This window comes from Channa argus, chromosome 17, assembly GCF_033026475.1.
Source record: "Channa argus isolate prfri chromosome 17, Channa argus male v1.0, whole genome shotgun sequence".
Lineage (NCBI taxonomy): Eukaryota > Metazoa > Chordata > Actinopteri > Anabantiformes > Channidae > Channa > Channa argus.
Window position 1 is genome coordinate 9,467,921 of NC_090213.1, and position 26,318 is coordinate 9,494,238.

General features: G+C 37.7%; 3 protein-coding genes across 5 annotated transcripts; 1 reads left to right on the top strand and 2 right to left on the bottom strand.

Annotated features, from left to right (window-relative positions):
- Positions 1-685: 685 nt before the first annotated feature.
- On the bottom strand, positions 686-12,432 carry cd164 (CD164 molecule, sialomucin). 2 transcript variants are annotated; one of them, XM_067481494.1, is made up of 6 exons: positions 12,226-12,432; positions 11,531-11,602; positions 6,239-6,301; positions 5,731-5,835; positions 4,571-4,645; positions 686-4,468 (listed from the first exon to the last, which is right to left on the bottom strand). In XM_067481494.1, the coding sequence occupies exons 1-6, from the start codon at positions 12,293-12,295 to the stop codon at positions 4,293-4,295; spliced, it is 561 nt and encodes a 186-aa protein (XP_067337595.1). In that variant the 5' UTR covers positions 12,296-12,432; the 3' UTR covers positions 686-4,292. The 2 variants fall into 2 exon arrangements, with proteins under 2 accessions (XP_067337595.1, XP_067337596.1); XM_067481495.1 differs by lacking the exon at positions 5,731-5,835.
- An 862-nt stretch (positions 12,433-13,294) lies between these two features.
- ppil6 (peptidylprolyl isomerase (cyclophilin)-like 6) lies at positions 13,295-17,537 on the bottom strand. 2 transcript variants are annotated; one of them, XM_067481492.1, is made up of 8 exons: positions 17,405-17,537; positions 17,213-17,308; positions 16,292-16,480; positions 16,027-16,089; positions 15,742-15,889; positions 15,288-15,347; positions 15,025-15,160; positions 13,295-14,925 (listed from the first exon to the last, which is right to left on the bottom strand). In XM_067481492.1, exons 1-8 carry the CDS (start codon positions 17,480-17,482, stop codon positions 14,814-14,816), a joined length of 882 nt encoding a protein of 293 aa, XP_067337593.1. In that variant the 5' UTR covers positions 17,483-17,537; the 3' UTR covers positions 13,295-14,813. The 2 variants fall into 2 exon arrangements, with proteins under 2 accessions (XP_067337593.1, XP_067337594.1); XM_067481493.1 differs by having other exon boundaries at positions 14,807-14,925; positions 15,010-15,160.
- Positions 17,538-17,737: 200 nt separating this feature from the next.
- On the top strand, positions 17,738-26,247 carry LOC137102924 (flap endonuclease GEN homolog 1). Its single transcript, XM_067482869.1, has 13 exons — positions 17,738-18,092; positions 18,227-18,425; positions 19,801-19,977; positions 20,368-20,478; positions 20,555-20,628; positions 20,705-20,790; positions 20,991-21,141; positions 21,392-21,428; positions 21,561-21,641; positions 21,716-21,846; positions 21,963-22,024; positions 23,284-23,433; positions 23,955-26,247. The coding sequence occupies exons 1-13, from the start codon at positions 17,932-17,934 to the stop codon at positions 25,337-25,339; spliced, it is 2,805 nt and encodes a 934-aa protein (XP_067338970.1). The 5' UTR covers positions 17,738-17,931; the 3' UTR covers positions 25,340-26,247.
- The last annotated feature ends 71 nt before the right edge of the window (positions 26,248-26,318 follow it).

Here is a 26,318-nt window from a genome sequence, read left to right on the forward strand (position 1 = left end):
AAAGTACACTAAAGTGTACACTAAGTGTAAGTTTCAAAAACACAAAGAGCTGGTTGAGACAGTGACAATGAATGCCAGCAGCAATATATAAATGGCCTATATTCACTCAAAATACTGAACAAAGTTAATATTCTTGTGCTGTACTTGAGTGATTATATTTTATGATATTTCCTACTTTTACCCTACCAAATTTACAAGTTAAATTCTGTAATTTTTTTACTTTCCATTACTTTTTATAGAAATAGTTACTGGTCTCTATAAAATACAATCTTACAAACACAAGATGTATGAGTCATTTAAGTAATGGAGTATTTTTAGTACTAACTTATATTAGTATAAACCTAACTTGGGTCTGTCCAAAAGTAACAGAATTTATTGCCAATGTTAGATGCAAATGATAAATTATGTTGAATTTGGAGAAATGTCTTAATACTGTAAAATGCTGTACACCTCACAACTATTAACTTCTTCTTTAACTGGAGAACTTGGCAAAGCATTAGTTTCACAAACAGGACAAAGCAAAGCCTGAAGTTGATACCTTTTGTTGTCCTGGCAACAGTTCAGCTGTAACCATGGCAACAGAGCATACTGGCTTTGTGTCACTGTCCCACTTATGATTTGTCATGTAAATTTCCAGCTCCAAGAAAGTTGACACTACCAATAAATGAAAAGGTAAACACAGTGATTTGTTTAACCGTATTCAAACTTTATTGAATTGAAACTAAAGGCAACAATAGAAAACAAGGCAAAAAAAACTTAAAAGATTCCAAGAGAAAAAGGGGTGCAAAATAAGCACAATACATATCATGAGATGTTGTGGCACTTGTGTCTACATATGGCTGTGTGGGGAGTTAGCAAAGCGAAGCCAATAAGATCGTACCTACAAGACTGATGGCCTGTAACACAACACACATACAAAATAAACCTTGTCACTACAATGTGTGCACTTAGCAATGAAGCCACAAGGCAAAAAGAAGAATTTAAAAAGCGTTTTGCTTGCCACTCTTGAAATTAAACACCGCAAGGACGAAAAGTGATGCATGAACAAAAAGAAAAAAAAAAAGAAAGTAGGATTTGATTTAAAATTACGGAAGAAAGAAAACAATTCATTCAATGCAACAACTAAAAATTACAACCAAAGTGGAGTTCAAGTTATCACGTGACTGCATTAAGGAGGAACTGTTGCAGTAAAGGACACCAGAAAGTCTGTGGCTGTGGTTACAACATTATCAGTGAGTGATTTTAATCACATGGAGCAAAGGAAAAGCTGTCCAGGACACAACCAGGCTTCATTCGGTTGAAACCTACACCACTGATTAGCTGGTATTAGCTATTTCAGCAGCATTTAAACACCTATAGGGTCTAATGTGTGATTGGTCAAAATGCAGATATTTAAATGCTACTGAATAACCATCAGAGATACATCCAACAAACCCTTCAACTAAAAGTAGCCTGTAGCCTATCTGGACACCCTGTCATTAGCAAACACTCTCTGGATTTAATTAAGAAGTTAAGGCGGAGCGTGACAACACAGACACTGAAGCAAAACCAAACACATAAAACCACCTCACACGTCTAAAAGTGCTGAGTCCTATTGATATTTAATAGGTGTGGCATATTATTTTACAAACTACAACTAGATATGAATATTAACTGAATAAGGCACTTTTCCTCAGGAGATGCAGGGACTGAGTGACTTGTTGGGGAAGCTGCTGAGAGGCAACACAATGGACATCTGTTGGTATCTATGGATACCAGAGGTGTTTTGAAGCACCACACTGTTAATGTGATACTGTGTTGAGGAATGCAGCTACCATGTCAAAAGCAGGGAGCACTCCAACAGGATTCAGTGGGTACACACTACTATTCAACAGCTGTGAATAAAACTCAAGTACATCTCTAAATCTGGGTGATGGGACTCCTCATGCAGAGACTGAACACATGGGTGCAGCTAAGGCAAAACTCTGAAGCCTACTTGCCACACTTGGGTCTTTGGGGCTGTAGCCTAATGCCACCAGGTGACCGCAGGTTAAAAGGCGTGTCAATGGTGAGCAGCAGGAAACGTGATGCTCAATAATGCAAGCCAAAACAAACGCACTCTTTTGTGGTCATACCAAACAGGTGATTATTCATCCATAATCTAGTAAGAGTATACAAGTATCTTTTTTTTTTGTTTGTTTGTTTGTTTTTCTGGCAGATCCATGAAGACATTTACAAAGACAAAGTTACAAAACAAAGCTTGTCAGTCCAATGCTCAATTTTCATGCCAAAACTAAAGACTTTGGCTTAATGCACACTGTTTCAAGGCATTCTTTAATCTAGCAAATGGGCTAATCACAAATAATCAAGTGGTTTTCAAAGTGTGTCTAAAGCCTTAAGAGCATATTGCGGGTGGAAATCACAACTCCAAGCATCCAGCATGCGACAAAAAGAAGGCAGACAAAACATTGACGTTGATGAGCCGCTGAGAAGCAAAAGGTTCAGATAAACACTCCGTCATTTAGCCATAGCTATTTACAGGTGGGACAAAAATGGAAAAAATAAATCACAGTTAGTAGCAAGCTAATTAGAGAACATGACATGAACTCTAGCATTGCCACTTATTTGTTGCAATTCTGCACTCTATTCACAAACAAAATCAGAGATGCAATTCTCATGTAACCAAACCAGCACTTAAACGGTCCAATATTTATACCTCTACACACCCTTCAATATTTACGTTTTTTTAAATTAAGCCCAATGTTTGCAATTTCTTAAAAAAAACAAAAACAAAAAAAAAAACAAACAAAAAAAAAAAAGTACTCTGTAGATTTATAGCACCCAACAGCTGTCCAAAATTTTCTATCAGTTCATTGTTCAAATCGTAAAATGAAACAATTCACCGTGAAGTAACATTAATAGTTATTTGGGAGAACATCTGGAAGCTGTATAGGGAGCTACAAAAAGGACAGTACTTTTAAATGATCTATTCATACAAGGTCAGCAGTGAGAAGACCATAGGTTTCAGGCACTGGATACAGTCCTCTCTATAGGGAAAAACTTGAGCCACAATTCTTCAATAATAAAAAGGCTCATCAGTCCAGCTGGGATACTACTACTGACTTTTCACAAATATTAGCACTGCTATACCATTCCTTTCCTTCAAATATAAACTAATGACAACATTCAGAACTCAGGCAAGAAGAAAATACTCATGCTCTTCAACTTCTCTCTTTAAATCATACTGGACATTAAAGGCACTTCACTGCTATTGTTGATCATGTTGAGAAAGGTGCATGCCAAGTTCTTTATCTCCCCATTTTCTATCTTATACATTTTTAAAACAAATTAAGTATTCATTTTCCCAAAATATTCTACAATTGTTTCATTTTCACACTTTCTGACTACTTCACAGAAAGGAAGGGCTGGCTCCACATTAGCAACTCGAGTAGGTCAATAAAGATCAGAAATTACTGTTGGAAGATTAATATTTAGGAATGAATTTCATAAGCGATTTATTGCATTGAGCTGCTCTACTGCCAGCAGGACATTTCTAATAACTTGTATTGGATGAAGGAGTTCCATGATTGAATTACAGAAAAAACACAGCACCCCTAAATGTTGAGGGAGACCCCTGTCAGAAGAAGGACTGCTATTTTTTCTGTCTGACATCAGATGACTGGGTGTTGCTTTTATTCCCTCGTAAGTAACCCCACGTCTTTTAGATCATCTGTGAACACATATACATGATACAGCTGCATGGGGGCGAGGGATCCGGCCTACGATTCAACAGGCTAAAAACAACACTGAATCATCAGTCATTTAAGAATAGCTGTAAACTCAAACAGTGTTTCCAAATCAAAACGCCATAAATGCTGCCACTCTGCAGATGTGCTAGTCACAAGGATTGACAGTAAAGATACGCTGTGTGTGTGTGTGTGTGTGTGTGTATATATATATATATATAAAATTAATTCTTTAACCCTCTTGTGTTTTTAAACTTGGTCACAAGAAGATGTAATCCATATGCTCAAAGCTTCAATAGTCCATCACAAGAGATCTGCCTAGATGTTCAAATCGGAGCAATTTGATTTACCATACACACAGACATGCATGGGCGCCTTAATACTGACTATGATGGCAGCACTAATGCAGGCCGAACACACAAGTGGCACAAACTGCTTGAAAACACTGTTTGAGTCCATGTGATGAGTGTATGCGATGAGTGTATGCTAAGTGTGGATGGTTCTCTGGAAGGTTCTAGGTCAAAGGGCAGGTCGAGTAATGTGGATCCAACAGAGCTAATTCCTGCTTCAAAGGGTGTGATAGTTGCGATCCTTGGACTTGCAGAATTTGTAGAGGAAGAAGATGACAGCTTGCAGGCCTAGGACAAGCACTATTCCACCAATGAAGCTTGCAGCATCAAAGGTTGAGTTCTTGTGAGGCGCAGCAGTCGGGGAAATTGGTGTGGTACTTGTGCTGGTTCCACCTGTGATAAAAAAAAAAAAAAAAAAAAAGAATCAGACACTCATTTATTACCTATATTTAATATATAATGGGACAGAATTATTTTTCTCACAGTGTTACTTACTCGTAGTAAAATTTGCAGATGTGGAGGTGGTCTGAATAGTACTATGAGTGGGAGCAACGGTGGTTGAATTGGTGTCTGTCATAGGGTAACAGTAAAAACACATATTAGCCTTTACATTGGTGAGCTGCTTGGCGTATTTTAAATTTATAATCCTTAAATTTAATTCCTGATTGACAGTGAAAACCGCGGTTAAAAAAAACAAGACAGAAATTGTTGTTTATTCGTTTTCTAAATGAATGAATATGAAAAGTACTTGGCAACACTGGCAGACAAATGGAAAAATCTTATATTGCGTTTCGGCACAGGGTCTTTATCAGGACCGACAGAGATTAAATGAGATGAGTAGAGGTAATTAATTCATTGCTATTTGTGTGGAGACTGTGGATGATACGATTAATTAAGAAAATGACAAAATTATCTTTTTAATAATACCACAAACAGAGCAGCTTTGTCATGAACATCAGAAAAGCAACTGATATTTGTGTATAGGGCACAGCTAAACATTTTTTTGATAAAGATGTCAAAAATGACTGAAATGAACGCAACTGGAATATGATTTTATGCTGCACTTTGCGCAAGTAGTTTTTTCTAGGAAACAGCAAAGCGCAATGAAGTTGACACCTGGCTGAAGGGGTTACTGGAGATTATGTATTTGATTCTCGATAAATGCAAACTAACCACAGTGACATATACACAGTGCCTTCACTCAATTTCCTTATGGGATCAATGAAGTTCTTTGAATCCTGAATGTTAATATTATAAAGCTAGTAGAGCATGTCAAAGCTCTTTTCTCTTATACCCTCAGGTTTCATGTCTTCATCTTCACTGCCAAACACCAACAAACCAAAAAATATAAATACATTTAGTGTGTGAAGAAGCAGCAGATATAGAAGGCACTGAGTTGAAAGAAAATGATGCATTTTGCAGTGAGTGAATACACTTCCAGTGTGAAAGACGTAGAGACAAGCAACAGTAGTGCTGTAGTAGATGCTACATTTATTTCGGCATGTGAAAGCCAAATAAATTCAGCATAAATAAAGAAATGAAAAAAGGGTTTGAATGTATGAAAATCTTGAGGATTATACATTGAAAGATTTTAAATAAAACAGGTTGAAAGCTTCTGGACAACACAGACTACAGCAAGGAGTAGCAGAGGTTACCTGTGGTGTTGCTGCTGTTAGAGGTAGTAGTGACAGACGGGATTTGGGGGGTGGCAGAAGAAGGGGAAGGAGATGAATAAACCGGGGCCGCTGTGTTTTCTGAAGCTGGACATGGAACCAACACCAAGACAGATTGTAAGAGTGAAACCAAAAGACACCATCCAAACATCAAGGTTATGCCTGGAAATTCCACACTTCTCCCACATTGTTTAGACAGGTGAAAATAATGTTCTACAACTGGCTGAGTCTTTTGGACACGAACAAAGAAGAAAGATGACAGACAGACAGACAGTGCTGACACTTATCAATAACTGACACCTTAGTTAGAAAACAGCTAGACCCAAACAGAATCAGCAGCAAGGTTTATGTAGTACAAGTAAACTTTAATAAATTTGGCTTATGTATACAAACACAATCTGCTGATTCTCCTTGGGCCTTAAACGACATGTTAATATAAAGATACATTTTTTGCTTTGATATTTGGGAAATTCCGGGCGGTTAGACTTACCTGTGCAGGTGGCATTGACGCAGGTATCATCTAACAAAGTTGTGTTGCGACAGCCAACAGATGCTGAAACATATAAGTTTCCTGAATTAAAAAAAATGTCATAGATTCAAGTGAAAGATTTTAGTGTCTTGTGTTAGCAAGAGCAAAATGTGTTGAGGCAATGTCCGTTTTATTCATTCAAATTAAATGCTGGCCGTGATAACTGTATCTCACTGAAGTCTCATCAGAGCCTCATTAACAGCCCAAATATAAAATAACCGCTAACATCACTTTGAGTGTCCTGTAGTCTTAAACTCAAGATTTTGTGTAACGTCTCAATTTTCACAGTAACAGAAAGCAAACTGAAACACTTTTGCTTATTCTTTGAATATAAATAGTTAAGCAACACATGCAGTTAAGCAATTCTCTGTTCTTATCTACTCCACAGGAAGGTCAGAGCCATTTTTCACACAGGCCCACATCCTGCAGTTGAGAGAATGGCGTCCCAACCATTCTACTACTCTCAACATAAAACCTGAATATTTGGCGTTTGGCATGTTTGAAACTTCTTTCTACAAATTTTTCATTTTAACTACATCAGCAAGAATCTGGCCATATGAAATCAGGATTCTGATGTTTTTTAAGATAAATCAATCCCTGATAAAAAAAACCAACAAACAAACAAAAAACAACAAACATTAAGCAAATGTAAAGCACCAAATGTAAAAGTAAAAGCAACAAAAAGGCCCATATAACAGTTATATCACCCAAGGATTACATTGCTAATATTAGGAAGCCTTTTATTGTTGTAGCAGAAAGAGCTAATTTGAACAACTTTATATGCTGTTAAGCTATCCGACGAATACATATTTTTATAAACTAACATTAACATCAACTAACAAAAAGGCATATATGCAATGTGAATGATAAAGTAAAAATAATCAAATAAATATATATTCGTGAGCAGTAGTATAATGAAATATAAAACGCTAAATCTCAAATAAACTACTAGTGTACTCTAGTGCACTTAAGAAAATAATAAGCATGAAGAAATTTCTGTTGCATTTTATGCGTGTTTTCAGTCAACTCTTAGCTAGAACTAAGTGGATTCTATTTTACTGTAAACCAAATTACTAATTAACCATGAAAGAAACGGACTTTGCCCTGCCATAGAGTCTTCCATTTCCTTATAACTTTGACAAGATACATACACAGAATTGATTTTTGCACAACTAACAGCAGGAGCTAGTTATTAAATTATCTAAGGAACTATTTACAGACATAATTACCTTTAGCAAGTTTAAATGTCTGTCATTTGTGTCAATGTTACAAACAGGCTGTATCACAGTGAGGAAACACATGAGTCATAACTGCCAGTAACGTGATCATGCTTTTCACACCCACTTATTTGATATTCATTATATTGCTGTTGTTCAAGCTAGATTTTACCTCTGTCTTTAGCACAGACATCGACATTCCCCTGATAAAAATCTTGTGTAAATTGGGTTCTTTCAAACTAACTCCATAAAATACAATAAAATAATAAAAAGGACTTAGAAGTCTGCATGTATGTACAGTTTTAATTATCTTTAATTTTACTAGAACTGCAACTACTGGTCCATTTACACAGACAGAAAATGAAAAAAAAAAAAGCAGCTGGTGGATTCATTAATGAAAATTTTTAGCTTTGTTATGATTCAGTTTTAAAGAAAAATGCATCATGTCATTTCATTCAATTCTCCATTATGTATGTAATCATAAGTCTATAAAAGCCTTAATTATTTAACAACATATTGGCAGGTGAAAAATGCTTTGGTCCACTGGCATACAGTTTATAACTGAAAATACAGTAACCATAAAATAAAAAAAATTATAGATAAAAAAAAAATCTCTCTCTCCACACACAGACACACACACATATATATACACACAATAATGCTCAACTCTGGTGACAAAAGATCATAAAAAGGATAAACCTGCTGCAGAATTAGTTTTAGAGTCACTACAGTCTCAAAAAAATCAGAGGCAACTGAGGCTTTTCAATATGGTGCCCCTGCTGCTGTAAAAGGCATACATACACCGTCCCTGCTTTTTGTATGATACAGCAACTAAACCTAATTACTTCCACCAGATGGGTGCCCAGAAACACACCAACTTGGTTGTCTCCAAATACATTCGGAATATCAAAGGACTTCCCCGCTTGTCTTACACTGTCTACAGCTCATTGGGATATATTATATGGCCTATAAATCAGGTTAAGAGTCTTTGTGTGCTGGCTTTGGATACAACAAACTACAAAAGGGCTGTTCTGTTATGCCTTATTTATGGAGTGCAGGAAATTTCTCGACTGTTTCATATTCATAAAGTGTCTTAGTAAGCTGTTAGACCACCACATGCTGCCAGAACTGCTTCAGTGTACATTGACTATACAAGTGTCTGCAAGTTTGCTAGAGGGAAGAAATGAATTCTTCCAAAATACATTCTCTCTTTCGCTGTTTTGATGGTGGTGGCATCTAAAAAATGGGTCCAAAATCTCTCACAGGTGTCCAACTGGCATATGAATCACGTAATATTACTACCAATCAAACCAATCAGTGACCCTTCGTCCGACACAGTTTACTTATTCAAGTTTTTCCCTTTAATTTGTCACGTGTCTGTTCAGTTATTATTAAGTAGTATTTGGTAGCTATTCTGTCACTTGCCACTAATACTTCCCTTAGATTCTCTGTGTTTTTATGTTTGTTTACCATTTTCTAGACAGTATTTTACTGACTAGGAAATGAGCACCATAAATAAATAGATACATAATTTGCTACGTGTATTTAAAACTCAAAGTAAAACTTTTTTTACAGTTGGAAACTTAATGACTCTCTTTATAACTGTCATTCAACTGTACCAAAGAACATGTAAATCAGTAATGGCTGGCTGCCTTAGTTTTTACACCATTTTTGCGAGCTGCATTCTGTGTATGTTGGCCCATCTGGGAGGAGCATAGTTGCACTCTCCTGTAGGTCACAGGCCTGCTTTCTCACAGGAAGCTGTGAAAGATAGGACTGGCTCTCTGGCTCCTTTTCCAAGATGGTGACATCATCAACACGAGGTACATCCACAGCTTGCCTGAGCAATGGGTGTGAGTGGAAGCCTCAAGGGCTCTTCTTACCGGAACAGCCTCTGGGTTAAGAGCACTCAGCAAGCTTTGTCACAGACTAGAACCTGTATTTAAAGCAGCTACACAGCTTGCGTGTACACGTGTTAAGTTTAGAGTGTCTACACACTGAGCTGCATGGAAAAGTGCTTCTGACGCCAAAGGCTTGTTTACACAAAATCCCTAAACCAAAGATAAATCTGGTAATGACAATGTGGTAGGCGACTGCTCAGTGCAGCAGTGTGGTTCTGCTGCATTTCAGCAAAGCCATCTCAATTGGCCAGAGCTGACCTTTCCGGTTTTTGCTGAGTTCATATCAAATAGGTGATCTATTCTTGTGCTTGTAAAAGGATTTAGCTTTAGGCTTACTCAGTGTGGGTGTGTGCGCGCGCGTTTTTGTGGTGACTACTCAGTTTACTCAGCATTGTTCCGATTGCTTGTATCCTTTGTGGTAGGATGCTCTAAGTTTTGATGTGTCTTTGGGAAGAGGTGGTAGAAGAAACACAAGAACAGCATAATAAAAACAGCCAACGCTCACTATCTACCAGTAATAAGAACCTATATCTAAACTACCAACAAATCCCCCAATCAAATTATTTATACAGTACAAAAGTATATGTACAACAGAACTTACTAAATGATCATGATCTCAATACAGAACAACATTTTAGTATTTGTTTGCAATTTACGTTTTTTTGGGTCTGTGGGTGTAGGGTTGTCATTTCCTCTCAAGCCCGAAAAGATTTCTAACTTGGCTAACAACCCTCTTGGTGGTGAGATGAGGTAAATAATTATCATCTAGTCAGTCCTGTTTAACTGCTTAATAAGTCATTCGGTATTGTATAATCATAGGGCCTTATAAAAGCAGAAACAAAAGCGGCGGAGGGTGTGGGCTCGCCACATACCTGGAGAGAGCCAAAGCTTCTCATTGGTGAAGTTGTCAAACAGGTAAAATTCTTTTGAGAGGTAAAATACAGTGACTGTTTTTGTCCTACAAAGACTGAGCTTACTCACAGGTAAGAGGACACAAGTTACAGTATCTTTCATTATATGGGCCGGGTCACAGGATATGCTTGTCGTGCACTGCACATGAGGCATGAATTATGAGGGCACATTAAAAAAATTTTCTCTCCAATCTGTACACTCTCTCTTTTAACTTGTGCTTTCCTCAGTTTGTTCCCCAATGTGAGGATATAACAGGCTTCCTGCCACACATCCTCTTCCTTCCTCTCCTTATCATCTTTTTCACAATCACCAGAGAACTTAACCGCACACACTGATCTTATCCAAACATTCGACTATGGTCAGTATTACAATACACACTCTGGATTTGTTTTCGCTTACATGGTTCAGATTTTGGCTAGAGGTGTACCGTAGCCTTTCTTTTGGCACAAGTGTGCTCTCAAGCAAACAATCACACAGGTTTAGTAGTGTTTTATTCATATCTATTGAGTGAGATAGTGTGACAAGATTAAGTCAATTTATCTCATAGAAGCTGTAACCCTATTTCCTTACACTGATACTAACTATAAAACAACTAGCTCCTCCTTTAACTTCCTTAAAAAAAACAACACACAATCAAACCATAGGGGGAGCACACACTGAACACAAAGTCGTTGGTTTGACTCAGGAAACAATCTGTCGTGCAGTTGTGTTATGATGTCATTTTTACTGAATGGCGCATATTTCTAAATCCCAACCAGCAGACTTCCATATTGGGATGAAAAATACCACTGCAGCATATTCCTCCACATCCCCTTTACGGTGCAGAAGTCAAAGGGATTTCGCATAATCCGAGCTCTCATGTTTAGACAGTTATTTCCATTAACGATTACCTTTGCCTCCTCCGTCAAATAATCAAATACTGTAGTAGTGTAGTTTATGCAATCGCAGACAGCCCAATCTACACTTCTCATGCTATGGAGATGTGTGCCAGTAATTAACTCCCAAACCTGTCCACAATGCAGATCTGGACAATAACAATACAGTTCAGGCTTCAGGGAGACGGGCATGACATCACCTAAAAACATCTGCTGCCATACATTTTCTCCATACCCAGGAATCATGCGTCTAATCAGCTCAGCTGTCTGCACAATTTCGGACACACAAAGACCTACCTGTGTGTCTCTTACCCTATATCCTGCCACACATTTAGGACAGATACTCACACGCTGTGCAGTTGACCCAAACACAGTCAGTAGTGTTTGCACATGCAGCACATGACAGTGTGGTACATCCATCTGCAAAGAAGACACGTCAGATTTAGTTATAGTGGTTTTAAATAAGGTCACAGGTAAATTCCCACATGTGATAGACAATGAAACTCTAAAGAGGTTAGCATACGGGAGTGTTGCTTAAAGAAATGATGGACAACGTTATAGCTCAAACAAATGAGCATAAAAAACAAATCACAAAAAAAACAATTTGGTTGTTTGTAATGTAAGGCTGTTGCACAACAAGCTGATCTGGTCCTTAGTGCCTGATATACCTTCCCTGCAAATAACAGATACACCTGTCTTGTTGTCTTGTTCCTGTTTCCATGATTCAGTCCTGTATGCTCTTATTATTCACGCAATTTACATTTATTTTCAGATCACATTGATTATTAGCAGACTAAGTGCCACAGTGGAAATAAACCTGACAAGTTGCTTAACTAACACACGATTTAGTAAATGAAAATGAAAGATGACAACTGTCAAACTAAGCAGCGGTATGTCTAACAGGCCCAGCAGCGGCCGAAAAGGAAGGATCACAGGCCAAGCAAATAGAAACCAGTTAACCGTGGATGTCTTGGGCGAGCTAAGGAGGGACACGGCTTTTTGGAGCTAGCCGCTAGCTCGGCACAGAGAGGTCGCCAACTTACCTGAGTCTGCCGCGGCTGAAGCGCCAATCAGAGCCGCAACTAAAGCGAAAAACACCACCTTCAAATACATGACTGCAGCCAAACTACTGCTCTAACTACTCAGCGGCGAGAACGTGTCGGTTGTTAACGTTGAGATGGAGAGTTTGGAGATTTCACGGCTTCTTCTTCCTCCTGCGTCTGTAGTCGGTGCTGCGCTGCTGCTAGCTCGGCACTTCCTACTTGACAGGTCATGTGGCACTTTTTTACTGGGAGGGATGAGACAGTGCAAACACGTCAAAGGAGGTTTTTCCTGTGTCGGTAATCAAACTAAGAGGATTGACTTGAGATAAAAGTATAACTATGACGCATAATAATGCCCCCCAAAAAATCCATATTGAGCCCTGGGATCATATACAGCCCCCCTCCCACATTTTTAATTTTGCGTGAAACGTGTTAGGTTATCAGATGTGGCCTCAGAAATCTCAGTTTACTTTAATTAATGTATATATAATTAAGGAATGCACTACTTTGAAAACGTTTTTTGAAAACGAAATTCTCTTTGCTACAGTCAATATGTATTTACTTTCTTTTATTTCGAATTTGATACTTTGGTTATAGCTATGAAAAAAGCAAATGAAAAAATCAAAAGTGAGCAGCCATGGAATATGTTTTTCTAGGTTCTGCTTAGATAAAAGTATCATTACCCCAGTTTAGAAATACTCCAATGTATGGCAACATGGCAGTAGGGTGGCTAACCCTTCCGCCTCACAGCTAGCAGGTCAATGGTTCGAATCTTGCTGTGGCCTACAGTCCAAACGTTATTTGGTGACTCTAAACTGCCTGTAGGTGTGAATGTGAGCATGAATGGTTGCCTGTCTGTTTATGTCTCTCTCTGTTGGCCCTGAGATAGACTGGTGACCTGCCTACTGTGTACCCTGCCTCTCGCCCAATGGACATTGGAATAGGCTCCAGCCCCCTCAACCCTGAACAGGATAAGCAGTTAAGATAATGAGTAGATGGGTCAAAGTTAGATCTACTCATCATGCAGAATTTTCCATTTCAGAAACATTTTATAATATTGGAAAATTACCACAGGGTCAGTGGATCGATCCCCGGTCCCGGCTATATGTCAAAGTGTCTCTGGGCAAGACACTGAACCCCTAACGGCCCTTTCCCATCCCCAGCAGTGCAGTTCCGGTCCAAGCCCAATAGAAATTGGGGAGGGTTGCTTCAGGAAGGGCATCCAGTTTAAAAGCCGATAGGACAAAAAAAAATGAATGATGCATTAATGTGTAAACATTACTTATGTTATTGTTACTTAGATTAGAATATATTATTATGTACAATGCTAATTACATTCTGTATTAAGAATTCTCAAGTATAATAGTTATATTCTATACAGTACTTGGGTACATGTTTTTTGTTTCTTTACAGTACTGAATAGTATCAAATAAAATCATGTCAGGAGCAACCTGTGTCCAGACCTTTGAGGAAAATGAGGTGAAACAACATGGAAATCAGGTCTGATTAACAACTTATCTTAATGTGACTTCTTAAACACTTACAGGTGCTAATACATGAATCTTCTCCATTATACAACTCATTAACTATTTGCTTATATAATTCTCAGTAGTAGTTATAATTCACATATTTGGACCAGCAGTAAACTTTCAAATGCTAGCTCTATCTCGCTCTCCCTCTAAAATGCATGTACAATTTACTTATTTGTGTAATAAAAAAAACTGATGTTCTGAGGTTGAAAAAAATGCATGCTCAACAACAATATCATTAACAACAGTGAATACTGAATTACATTATTGGTGCAGGTTGTGTATTTTAATCTCTGAATAAATATATTCAACTTTCATAAATGTAATAAAATATTCTACAAATATATCTCTCCCATCCACAGATTTACTGATGTGAAAACCCTGAATAATGGCAGGATGTGCTATCAGAAAAAGACATAAAATGTATTTTAGTAATTCACAACATAAACAGACTTTCAATTTACAAGTTAAAGGTTTTCTAGTGATGCAGAAATATACTCAAAAGTATTCAACTTTCAGAGGAAATTTTAGAATGCACCTAAATGCACTATAACCTTTACAGGTGAACTTAATTTAACCTTCTCTAAAGTTTTGAATGCACATGTTCAACTCTTCAATGTTTCAGTGATTCATGGATCATGTCAGAGCCATGAATCAACCACTCAACACTGACAATGACAATCCTCTTCATCATGGTGTTCACATTTTGACAGCATGAGACCAAGACGACACCTAACAACTGACAAGTTATTAAGACATTGACATTTGTGGTTTACCCACCATTGTTGTTAGCTTTTGTTTCAATAAATTGTTTGTGATGAGGAAATGATCAGTGCATGCTTCTACTTAAATGCCTAAACAAACAATATAATAACATTGTAGCATGAACCTTTTACATTTTCCATAAATTTCACCTGAAAGTTGAATATCAATAACTTTTTGTGAGTAGGGTATGTATACATCAGTTACTCATATGTTACATGTATCTTGAGTTTATTTTACAATATCGAAATCCTTGAAAAACATATGTAGCTCCCAAACATAAAACCAGTTTGGGAGCTACAGCTTTAATACTCCACAATCTTTTACTTTACATTCATACTTGGGTCTTTCATTGCAAGTTGTGGCGTCTTCTAATCTCCTGAGAATGTCGAAACCTTCAACCACTTGTCTAGAAGGAAAATAAAAGCCATTAAGCTTGAGCAAAACTGTAAGACAAATATGAGATTACCCATCCCTTTGCAAATTAAATTACTGTAGTTATGCAAACCCAAAGGCAACGTAAGTCTTGTCCATCCACTGTGTTGGCTGCAGAGTGATGTAGAACTGGGATCCATTGGTGTGAGGGCCTTTATTGGCCATTCCTAATGTGCCCCGTTTCCAATGGGAAACAGCAAAACTCTCATCTGAAGAGGTAAAATGCACATGTTCCGGTTAAAGTACATGTACAGCATGTTCTGATGGTAACACTTTGGATTTCCAAATAGTATACCGTATACATATACTGTGTATAGTGCATATACATATATGTACCTTCAAAGGTTGGTCCATAGATTGACTCTCCTCCATTTCCTTTTCTTTTTGGGGAAATGTCTTTAAAAGAAAATCGAAATATTCTGTTACCATGCGTCTAAACCACAGTGATATTGCAATAGCTTTCATTCACTTCCTCAAAGTCAAAATAGGTATCACAATGCATTTAAGGAAAAAAAAAACACTGTAATAGGAATTAAGAGCAAATAGAGATAACATTTAAAGAAATTCATTGTACCTTTGCCAAAACTTACAATGTATTTACAAATTGTCCACAACTTCAACTAGCACATGTGAGTATAATGCAAAAATGACAAGTCCCTTTACTAACACTAAACTAGGATGCCAGCTCGTGTATTTGTGTTGTTCGTGTACTTCAACATTTATCCTTCCTTTTGATGAGGCACCTGAAAAATGATTACATATGTTAGGACTGAAATGGACTATACAGTACCTCCACCTTGCACCCAGCCATTGGGCACCACACGGTGAAAAAGGCAGCCTTTGTAGCAAAGTGTGAGGCCACTTTGAGACAATCCTTGTTCTCCTGTGCACAGTGCCTCAAAGTTCTTTGATGTCTTTGGACAAATATCTGAGAACAGCTGAGAAGTTGAAAGACAATTTGTCTTGAAAAAAAAATCTGTCACTTCTAAATATAAAAGCTGGTTTGAAAAGCCAAAGGGGTGAGATAACACTGGTTGTACTAAACGTGCAAACAATGTGAAAACACATGCCTCACCTCAAACAACAACCGCCCCACTGCTTCTCCTGCTATCTCAATATCCATGAAGACAAAGCAATGCTATAATGAAAGAAATTTGTTTGATATTTTTAGGTTTTTGCATAAATTAAGTATTCTATACATTAACCTAAGAAGTTCCATTATTGAAAAAAGGAAGACAAGCTTCCTGATACCTACTGTTGAAGGAAACCTAAGTTGCTGTGCGCCTGTTATTTTTAACGACATATGATATTTAAATGATATTTAAGTGATGTTGACTTGCCCCAGTTTTTTGGAGATGTTTGGTGTAGTAGTCCTGAGTGAGAGCCCTGTAGAAAGCCTGCGGCCGAGTGAAAGTGAAACCCCACTGATTCTTGGCCCAGCTGGCAAGATCCTTCTCATTACCAAGAAGAAGGCCATTTAGAAAGCACATCAGGTTGCTGGAGTATTGCCACACTTCACCACGCAGTTCCTTGAATCACAAGTGTTGACCAAGAAATGTGTTGCGAATCCACATTTCACAATTCACACATGTCAAACTACCCCGGTATTTTATTGTATGTAGGTGTTTTTAGCTGTGTACTAGAGCATCAAAATACATTCAAGGTGTTGCAGTTCATAAAGTTATCATTGTTTCTTCTGTTCTAACAGCCTATAAATCACTCATATCACATAAACTGATTATTGTGAGGTTTGAGCAGTTTTCTTATTTTTAAGACAAAGCGTTGTCAGATACTTTTTAACAAACAATAATTAATTTAGTTCCTGTTTTAAAAAAATGGAACATCTAAATGATGCTAATGTATCAGTCATGATTATTTAGAAAGGATAACATAACAGTTCCACAGTACTAATACAGTACAGACATGGGCCCTATTCTGCTGCCTAACCAGTACCTTCAACTACCCTACCTGTAAAGCCTGTAGACCTTTGTATGCGGAGGTGTTTTCACTGAATTTAGATGATTATACTGTGCTTGACTGACACTTGTCTCACTTTCCAATTCATGTTAAACTTGTTTGAGTGGGACAACACATTAAACCTAATGGTGACATGTGTGACACGTGTTTCCAAGACCAGTTTTAACCCGAGTTAAAGACTATGCAAACCTACACTTACCGCTTCCCTTAAAATATGACTGGACTTTTGCTCATAATGAATATTTTGCTGGACAAGCAGAATTGCAAACAATGATATTACTTACTCTTTTCTTGGTGCACAGATAAATGTGCCAATCAAATTCGAGTAGTGGTTTGATTACAGGATCCAGAAATGCCCCGGGAAACTTTTGCTTTAATCCCTGTGTACAAACCATGCAATAATTCTTAACGTTCAGTTGAAAACCTACACACATAAAATATTAGATTTGAGAAACTAGCGAGAATAAAAGACTTACCTCGGCAATACTTTTGGCAACTTGAAAATTGCAGTCTTTAATTACACCGACTACTTCCAGATGAACTTTTGAGTCCATGGCTAAAAAGAAGAAAGGGTAAAAAAAAGTGTCTTGTCTCTAAACATGAGCCACGTATCCATAGCAACAAGCATTTCAAGGCGCCTTAATATGACGTTATTTTTACAATGTACGGCCTCGTTCCCTTTCGTTCAACTCTACCCTTTCTTTCTACTTTGTTTGTTATTATGCATATTGGTTAACTATATTGGTACTATATATTCTATAAAAGTGTGTTATAGCATTGCTCTAACCTTTTTATGATCAAAGCTAGTTTTCTTTTCAACGGTGTGACAAATAATAAAGCGAGAAGGAAGCATACTCCGGAGAACTCAAACGATTTGGAACGTGGCTCAACGGCGCCACTCTTTAAACATTCTGGCGCGTTCTCTTATTTGTCTCGCTTGTCATTGACTTTTTCTATACATGCATCTCTTTTAAGTAGCATACTCCAACGTTTTTAAGTAGTTATGGGAGTTCATGATTTGTGGTCTATCGTCGAGCCGGTTCGTGAGTCGGTGCCATTGTACAGCTTGAGCGGAAAGACGCTGGCTGTTGACTTGAGTTTATGGGTCTGCGAGGCTCAGCATGTCCAAGCAATGATGGGAAGAGTAACCAAGCCCCATCTGAGGTAAAGTAAATGCTCTGATGTTGTGTTTCAACTCATTCCTAGTGATGTTAGAGTCGATGATTTTTTTTTATGCAGTGGCTTTTAGTCAATCGTTCATATGTATTGTTTTTTTTTTCTTCCTTTTTTTTGTGCAGGAATTTGTTTTTTAGGGTTTCATCCCTCACATTGATGGGAGTAAAGCTTGTCTTTGTCATGGAAGGAGAAGCACCTAAACTCAAAGCAGAAACTATGAGCAAGAGGACGGAAACAAGATTTGGAGGATTCAAAAAGCCTGCGGCCACTAAATGCACAACAAACACCAGCAGAGGACGCTTCAAAGCTGTACTTAGAGAGGTTGGTTGGTCCTGCACTGTCCTGCATGCCGCAAACATAGGCACTCATAATAATTAGTTGTTTCCAGTATTTAATTTTATTATTATTATTATTATTATTATTATTATTATTATTACGGATTCTTCCGTTGATTTTCGGCGTGCTGTAAGTCCTGAATGCTAAAAGCTGCAAACATGGTTCCAACTGTAATATGTTAAGCATGGTTGGGAGAGGTGTGCTCACTACCTTGTGTGCTGTCAGCTAATGTACTGTAATTATTATGAATATTAATATGAATTTTTTTTGAATGGAAAGTCTATGGGAGTGATGTTTAAACTGCAATATCTCAAAAACTACACATGGTAGCATGATGCAGCTTTGTGGGATGCTGTCCCATGATGAAGTGCTTCACATGTTACAGCGTGGGCTCTATAGCGCCACCGTGTGGTCAGATATCAACATGTTTATGTGCGTTTTTTGACATGCAACTAGTCCTACACACTTACAGCTAGAAACATGGTTCCAACTGTAATATGTCAAGTACAGTTAGGAGAGTTGATGTATTACTCTGTGGGCTGACAGCTGATGTACAATAATTGTTATGAATATTTGTATGATTTCTTTTTTGCATTGCCGTCTATGAGAGCAATCTTTATACTGCAATATCTCAAAAACTACACATGGTAGCATGATGCAGCTTTGTGTAGTGCTGTCCCATGATGAAGTGCTTCACATGTTACAGCGTGGGCTCTTTAGCGCCACCGTGTGGTCAGTTACCAGCATGTTTATGTTAGTTGTTTTGACATGCAACTAGTCCTACACGCTTACAGCTAGAAACATGGTTCCAACTGTAATATGTTAAGTACAGTTAGGAGAGTTGATGTATTACTCTGTGGGCTGACATCTGATGTACAATAATTATTATGAATATTTGTATGATTTGTTTTTTGCCGTCTATGAGAACAGTCTTCACATGGCTGTATCTCGGAAAGTACACGTGATATTGTTATGAAACTTTCAGGAAAGCTGCCCCATGATGAAATGCTTAACATGTTACAGTGTGGGCTCTCTAGCGCCACCGTGTGGTCAGTTATTTAACTCGTTTTTTAACTCAAAAAAAATTTTTTTTTCTTTCTGATTTCACTTCTATATTGTACAGGGCCTTTAGTACTACCACGTTCGCGGTACTGCAACTCACTAGTTGTTCAATATTTTAAAAAACTACACATGCTACAGTGTTGCTTGTCGCTTCTACAACGTTCAGAGCTGCAGATTCGGCGATGGCTGCAGCAGGTTGCGGCGGCTGGCTTTCAGCAATCACACGCATTTTCTGCAGGAAATGCCCCTTCTAGTTTAGTGTTGTTATTATGCTCTTATCTGTCTGTTGCATTTATAGTGTGCAGATATGTTGGACTACCTGGGTGTTCCTTGGATGACAGCTGCTGGGGAGGCAGAGGCCATGTGTGCTTTTTTGGACTCTCAGGGCCTGGTGGAGGGCTGCATCACAAATGATGGAGATGCATTCTTGTATGGAGCCCGGACTGTTTACAGGAACTTTAATATGAACAGCAAAGTATGTTTGTGATAGTTTATTATATGTAGTATTATGTTATTTGTTTTAATATAATATACACAATATGCAGAAAGTTGAAACCAAACCACTGGACTGAAATAGAAATTAATACATTACACTCATCAGTTAAACAGTTTCTTCCAATGGAATTATTCTAGGGCTTTGTGAGGAAATTTTACTTGTACATTTTTTTAACCCTTTGGTATCTTGGCAATTTTATTAAAAATCATAAGGTCTCTGTTGAAATCCTGGACACTATGATTATTCTTATTGCATCCCTAAAACTCATAATTGGGTAAGCAATAAAAATAATCTTAGCCTATGAGGTAGGACTTTTTCAATTGAATGTTTCCAGGTTATCTGTGTTGTTTTGTTCTCTGTATCCTCCAGGACCCTCAGGTGGACTGTTATCGAACATCTCGGGTGAAAACAGAACTGCGTCTCTGCAGAGAGAACCTTGTTGGTCTTGCCATCCTCCTTGGCTGTGATTATATCCCAAAGGTACGGAAGAACCGTTGATAAATCGAAATCATCATTATTGACTTGTGGTTACTATATATTTTCATTTTTCTATAAGGGCATACCAGGGGTTGGTAAAGAGCAAGCTCTTAAACTTATCCAGACATTAAAAGGACACACAGTTCTGCAGAGGTAAGAAAAATTCAATGCTCACTTTCTTTGCTACTGTTTTGAGATGACACTTGTAACTGTTCTCTGGTTACTGCAGGTTCAACCAATGGAAGGAGGATGAAGCAGGTGTTTCTGAGTGTGTTGTAAAAAAGGTTCCTCACTGCCACATATGCCGACATCCTGGTAAGTGGTGACTGATATGTGCCATTTTGTAAGGCCACTTAATCCATTATGGTAAAACATACACACATGTCAGAGATTTTTAGTCATTACATGCCTCTGACATCACACCAGCTAATGGGCCTAATGGGTCTAATGTGTTATCTTTACATAGTATTTGTCTTTTTTTTCATGCCTGGCTACTTTCATTTTGTCCTTTTCAGGCTCAGCCAAGGCACATGAACGTGGTGGTTGTGTGCTTTGCGACAGTAAACATTTCTGTCAACCTCAGGATTTTGATTACAAGTGTCCTTGTGACTGGCACTGCCATGAACAGACCCGTCAATCCTTATCCTTTGAGGCAAATATCAAAAAGTATGTGACTTTATAGCAGGTTTAAAGCTAGAAAAAAATTAAACAAAAATAAAATGGCCCTACAAAACAAGAACTTATATTTTCTGGTTAAAATAGTTTACTATGATAGTAATGTTGACATTGTTGCATTTTGTACATTTAGTCTCACAACATAGACTTTGGAAACTTGTATTGAGCATAAGGATTATAAAGGATAATTTGCTGTCATTAGTTTTTCATTCCTTTTACATGCTTTTAATTTCTTTTTCAGAAAAACACTGGCAAGTCAGCAGTTCCCTTTTACAGAGGTACAGCTGTTTTCATCCACTGTGGCTTAATTTCATTAATTGCATAATAAAATGTGCATATATATATTAAATATATAAAATATAATAATAATAATTATTATTATTATTATTATTGTTATTGTTGTTTTTCAGATAATTAGTGAGTTTCTGATTGCCAAGGATAAGCCTGTGTCTCATTTCAAGTGGAGACAGCCAAACATGCTCTTGATGCAGGTACTCTGTTTATTTCAGATTATTTTATTATGGATCTGTTTACTTGGCGGCATGTGACAGTTTGTTGTTTCCAGAAATTTGCATATGAGAAAATGGAGTGGCCTAAACACTATACCAGTGAAAAGGTTTTAGTCTTGATGACCTACACAGAGCTGATGAACAGGAAATATGGAAGAGAAATGTCATCTCAAATCAACCCCCTCCGGTAGTCTTACAATAATTTTAACTTTTTTTTTACTTTGATGTATTTGCATTAAAAAAATGATTTCTTTACACATTTATGATTAACAACCCACATCTACATTTTTTTTTCTACAAAAGGATAGTGAAACCCAGAGTAAGGAATGGTGTTGCTTGCTTCGAAGTTATCTGGAGCACTCCAGGTCAGTTTAATGGTTAAAAACCTTAATTACGCTTACATTAAGCAAAGGCCAGTATTTTTATATCCTATCCATTTAAGTAATATTCTGTTTTCCTGCACCCTTTTTAGCCTAACAGTTAAAGATCAGAGAAATAAGTGATATTTATGAAAACATCCACTGGGTCCGGTCATATTACTGCTGCATTAAGTGGTGGGGTGGGGTGCAGGGTGCTTGTCACCGGGTTGTCTGTTAGTGACTGGCTGTGATGTGGGGTTCAGAGGTGACAGATCAGTCACTAGGTGCTAAACTGGCTTCCTCCTCAGGCTGGACAATTTGTCATATCAAAGTCCAACTCACTAACAAGCCCCTCTGACGAGACCGGCCCTAAAAACTCTCAATCAACTAATTCAGAAAGTGGTTCCTCATCACTTGCCTTATATCATGGGAATGAAAGGGTTAGAGCACAGCTATAAAATAATATTATTAAGTAAAAGTACTTGAAGTTTTATATTACAAATATATGGTTTTGTAATGTAAAATATTTCATCTCTAACAGATTAATAAGTGCTTTTCAAATTCTCTTCTTTACTGCAAACTGCAATTCCCAGACTATCATGTGTTTTGTTCTAATTTAGAGGCAAATATTGCTGAATTTGGTCAAAATTGGGGATTTTTGATTAATAGAGATACTATGTAACTGCTAGATTCTCAAGTATATAAGCTAACAACACTCATTATTCTCACACAATAGATCTTATGTATTATATATATATATATACATCCGTTTGTCTTATCAAGTATCATGTTGCAGTTTTCAGATATTTGCATTTTGTTGAGATATGTTTAGGCAGGAAATCCTAATGAGATCAAATTCTCTAAGAGACCTGAGAACAAGTTACATGTACTCTATACAGTACACACTGTACATACAGAGTAGGAACATAACAAAATAATTTCCCACAAATAACTGTGACATACAATGCAACAGTAATTACAACAATTACAAGTATTACTGCTACATAGAGCTTACTAGATTTCAAGCTCTGTTGGATCTCATTCTAATAATGATATACTTGCATATAATAAATATACATTTCCTGTTTGCTGTGCTTGCAGTTCATCTGGATATCATGCATTATACTAAGTTAAGTTTTCTGAAAATAAATGAAAAATAAAAAATGTCAGCTTTGTTATTGTGAGATTGTAATTTAACAGAACTATAAGCACCTCCAAGGCTGGTATTTACGCCTGTATCCTGTATTTCTCTAATGAAACCACAGGAAACTACGTGTTTGCCGATGATCAGCCTGCAGAGAATCAACAGGAGGTTAGGACAATTGAGGAAGAGTCTCTCTTCTGTGTGGCCTTCCCAGAGGTGGTGGAGAGATACATGAGAGACAAAACTCTGGCTGAACAGAACAAAACCAAGAGTAAGACACTTTTTATTCAAACTGATATTATAAATGTCATTTTTTCATTTTCCTTCTCATAGGATGTATATATGTGCACTTTTGTTCTGAAAGGTCTATATCTGACAGTAAAAGTAAATCATTTTTCACACTACAATTAGTAGCCCCACAACAGACAGGATTGGCTTGAAGACTTCCCACATTGCCGACAGGGATGTCCTGATCACAGACACCTGGGGCTTTGACTTTCTTTTCAATGCTATTACAGCAGCTCTGACACCTGGAAAAGCTCAGCTAGTTTGCACCAAAGGCTTTGATGCAGCCATGAGGTGTTTTTTTGACAGGTTTAGCTGTTGCTTTATGTAGGTTGTCTTTTACTTCCTTTGGTTGTTATCGTCATTTACAATATGTGAGGAAACTACCCATTGAGATTAAAAGAGCTTTACTATACAGGTATATTAAAGTTAAAATCATCAGAGTAGTCATGAAATAAATTAGCTGTTTGGTCTAATCTTTTTTTTTTATATTATTTACCTCTACAGAGAAGATAACAAAGAGCAAAAAGGAGAAGCCATTGGATGTCTCTGATGGTGTCTCTGATGGTATTTCTGATCTCCTAGCTCAGATGACCCTCCAGAAATTCTCCTCAACAAATTCCACTCAGCCACCAACACTACTTCCTGACAATTTAAACACAGAAAAAACAGACGTGATCATTTTAGACACTGCATTGAACCACAAACAACATAAAAGGGAAAATGAGAAACACAACGTTCTATCTGATTGGCCCAGAACTCCTGTGTCTAATTCAGAATCAGATGCTGTTGCTTCCCCCTCAGTCTCTGCTGTTATTGATGTGCTCCACCTGAGTGATATTGACTGGGATGCTTCGTCCTTCACATCGTCTCCACCTCCACAAATGGCAACAAACCACACCCCAGACATTGATGGGAAGGAAACAGACTGTGATAATACCAAGCAGAAAACCTCGAGTGACAACACACAGACAGACTCCAGATCTGCACTGGAGCTGAGTTACACGGAGTGTTCTCTAAAAGACAGGGTGCTTATGAGGAATACAGCCAAAGCTATACACCAGAGGAAGGTAGATGATGTGGTCTCAAAACATGTAAACTATGAGCTGGCTTCTCTTGAAGACATTGCCTCTCCAGATTCAAAACCAAATGGACAGATCACCACCAAAAGTAGCCATGACAGTAAAATGACAGGGAATGAAGCTGCTGTTTACAAAAAACAACCACTCCCTTACAAAAGCCAGTTTGTAGCAAATAAGGTAGTAATGGAGACCAAAACTTCAAAACAGCTATTATTGTCGGCATTAAAAGACCAGTGTAAGGCAAAGAACAAATGTACTGATCTGCAAAAGCTTCCACAGAAATATAAACATTTCCAGACAGCCATTTCATCATCTGCTGTCCCACCAGAGAGATGCCACTCTGACCCAGGTCAAAGTGATAAGGACCAGAATATGTCACAGAAGAAGAGGAGTGTGTGCATGAGTGTGTGTTCATCTAGCGAGGACAGTGACACAGAGAACCAGCAATTTGGACCTCAAAGACAAGCTAAGCTAAACCCCATAAACAAAATAAAGGGTAGCTTCATTGCAGACTCTCCTCTAAAACCGCTCTTAGGCCCTAAAATAGCTAAACCAACAATGAAACAAACTCTTTGCCTTCAGCCTTTGGGACCAAATTCTCAGAGACAGAGTGTAGATGTTGATGTAAACAGCACACACACATCTACTAAAAGCAAATACCAGGAGGTTTCGCCATCTAAAGTGGATAGTCAGGCGTTCCTTCAAAGTCCAGAGTCGCCTATCGTTGAATTAAATAGTGATGATTCCGTGATTTGTAGTGAGAGTCCACTGCCATTGGCAGAGAGACTGAGATTGAAATTCCTGACTTAAGCAACAATGTTACAGGACAATGGGGGGGAAAGAAAAGTATGTTATGTTTAGGCTGATCATGTAATTTCCATTTTGGAAGTAGTAGTAGTATGACCAAAACAATCCCTGACTCAAGCTCCACTTACTATATTTTCACAGTAAAGCTATAACACTTGACAGAAAACTTATTAGGGACTGTTTTAAAAGTACAATCCTTTTGGAATTTTTTTAAATACAAATGTGTCAAAATATGTCACATTCTCTGACATAATAAAGTTATAAAGACCACTGGGTTTTAGACTATTGATTAAACAGAACAAGATAAAGCTATGGCCTTCAGGAAAATTTGGTGGATGGCTCTTGCTGTTTTCTGGTGTTTTGTATACAAAATGATTAAGGAAATAAAAGTCTAAACTTTGTCAAAAGCTTTTGATGTGATCCAACAATAACAAATTAAAATTTAATAGGTTGGCCAAAGCATTAGAACCATCTCTTAATTTAATGTGCTCCAGTACAACTCCACTGCCCACTATGACCTCAATAATAAACAGGGGTAGTATTATCACCATTTTGACAGTTTCAACTTAAGATCAACAGCTTTTGGCTTGAGCGGAATGTGTTCCACACTTTGATTTGGCATGAGTTTTTATGCCGGATGCCCTTCCTGCATCAACCCTCCAATTTTATTTGGGATCGGGACCGGCACCAGGGTGCTCCTGGGTGGCTGGGTGGGGCCATGCCTGGTGGGGCGGGATTGGAACCCACCGCCTTCTGCATCGTAACGCAATGCTCTACCACTGATCCACCAGGGCTCCCCCCTGACTGTTTCAACTTAAAAACTGAGAAATTTTAACTTTGTAAAAAGTATTGCATTGTAAAGATTTCATTAAACTGTACAGGTGTACCTAATAAAATAGCCAGTGAGTGTATTTGTTGACATTCTGGATGTAATACTGTATGTAAATCAGGTGAAAGGGTTGTGGATCTTTTACAGTTTTAA

Excerpts from the sequence above, each read along its gene's own strand:
- cd164 (XM_067481494.1), bottom strand. The coding sequence starts at position 12,295 with ATGTATTTGAAGGTGGTGTTTTTCGCTTTAGTTGCGGCTCTGATTGGC. Across the intron at positions 11,603-12,225 it reads TTCAGCCGCGGCAGACTCAG|ATGGATGTACCACACTGTCA; the intron begins GTAAGTTGGCGA and ends TCTTCTTTGCAG. Across the intron at positions 6,302-11,530 it reads TTGGGTCAACTGCACAGCGT|CATCTGTTGGCTGTCGCAAC; the intron begins GTGAGTATCTGT and ends TATATGTTTCAG.
- ppil6 (XM_067481492.1), bottom strand. The coding sequence starts at position 17,482 with ATGGACTCAAAAGTTCATCTGGAAGTAGTCGGTGTAATTAAAGACTGC. Across the intron at positions 17,309-17,404 it reads TTGCCAAAAGTATTGCCGAG|GGATTAAAGCAAAAGTTTCC; the intron begins GTAAGTCTTTTA and ends GTTTGTACACAG. Across the intron at positions 16,481-17,212 it reads ATCTGTGCACCAAGAAAAGA|GAACTGCGTGGTGAAGTGTG; the intron begins GTAAGTAATATC and ends TTGTGATTCAAG.
- LOC137102924 (XM_067482869.1), top strand. The coding sequence starts at position 17,932 with ATGGGAGTTCATGATTTGTGGTCTATCGTCGAGCCGGTTCGTGAGTCG. Across the intron at positions 18,426-19,800 it reads TCAAAGCTGTACTTAGAGAG|TGTGCAGATATGTTGGACTA; the intron begins GTTGGTTGGTCC and ends TTGCATTTATAG. Across the intron at positions 20,479-20,554 it reads GCTGTGATTATATCCCAAAG|GGCATACCAGGGGTTGGTAA; the intron begins GTACGGAAGAAC and ends TTTTTCTATAAG.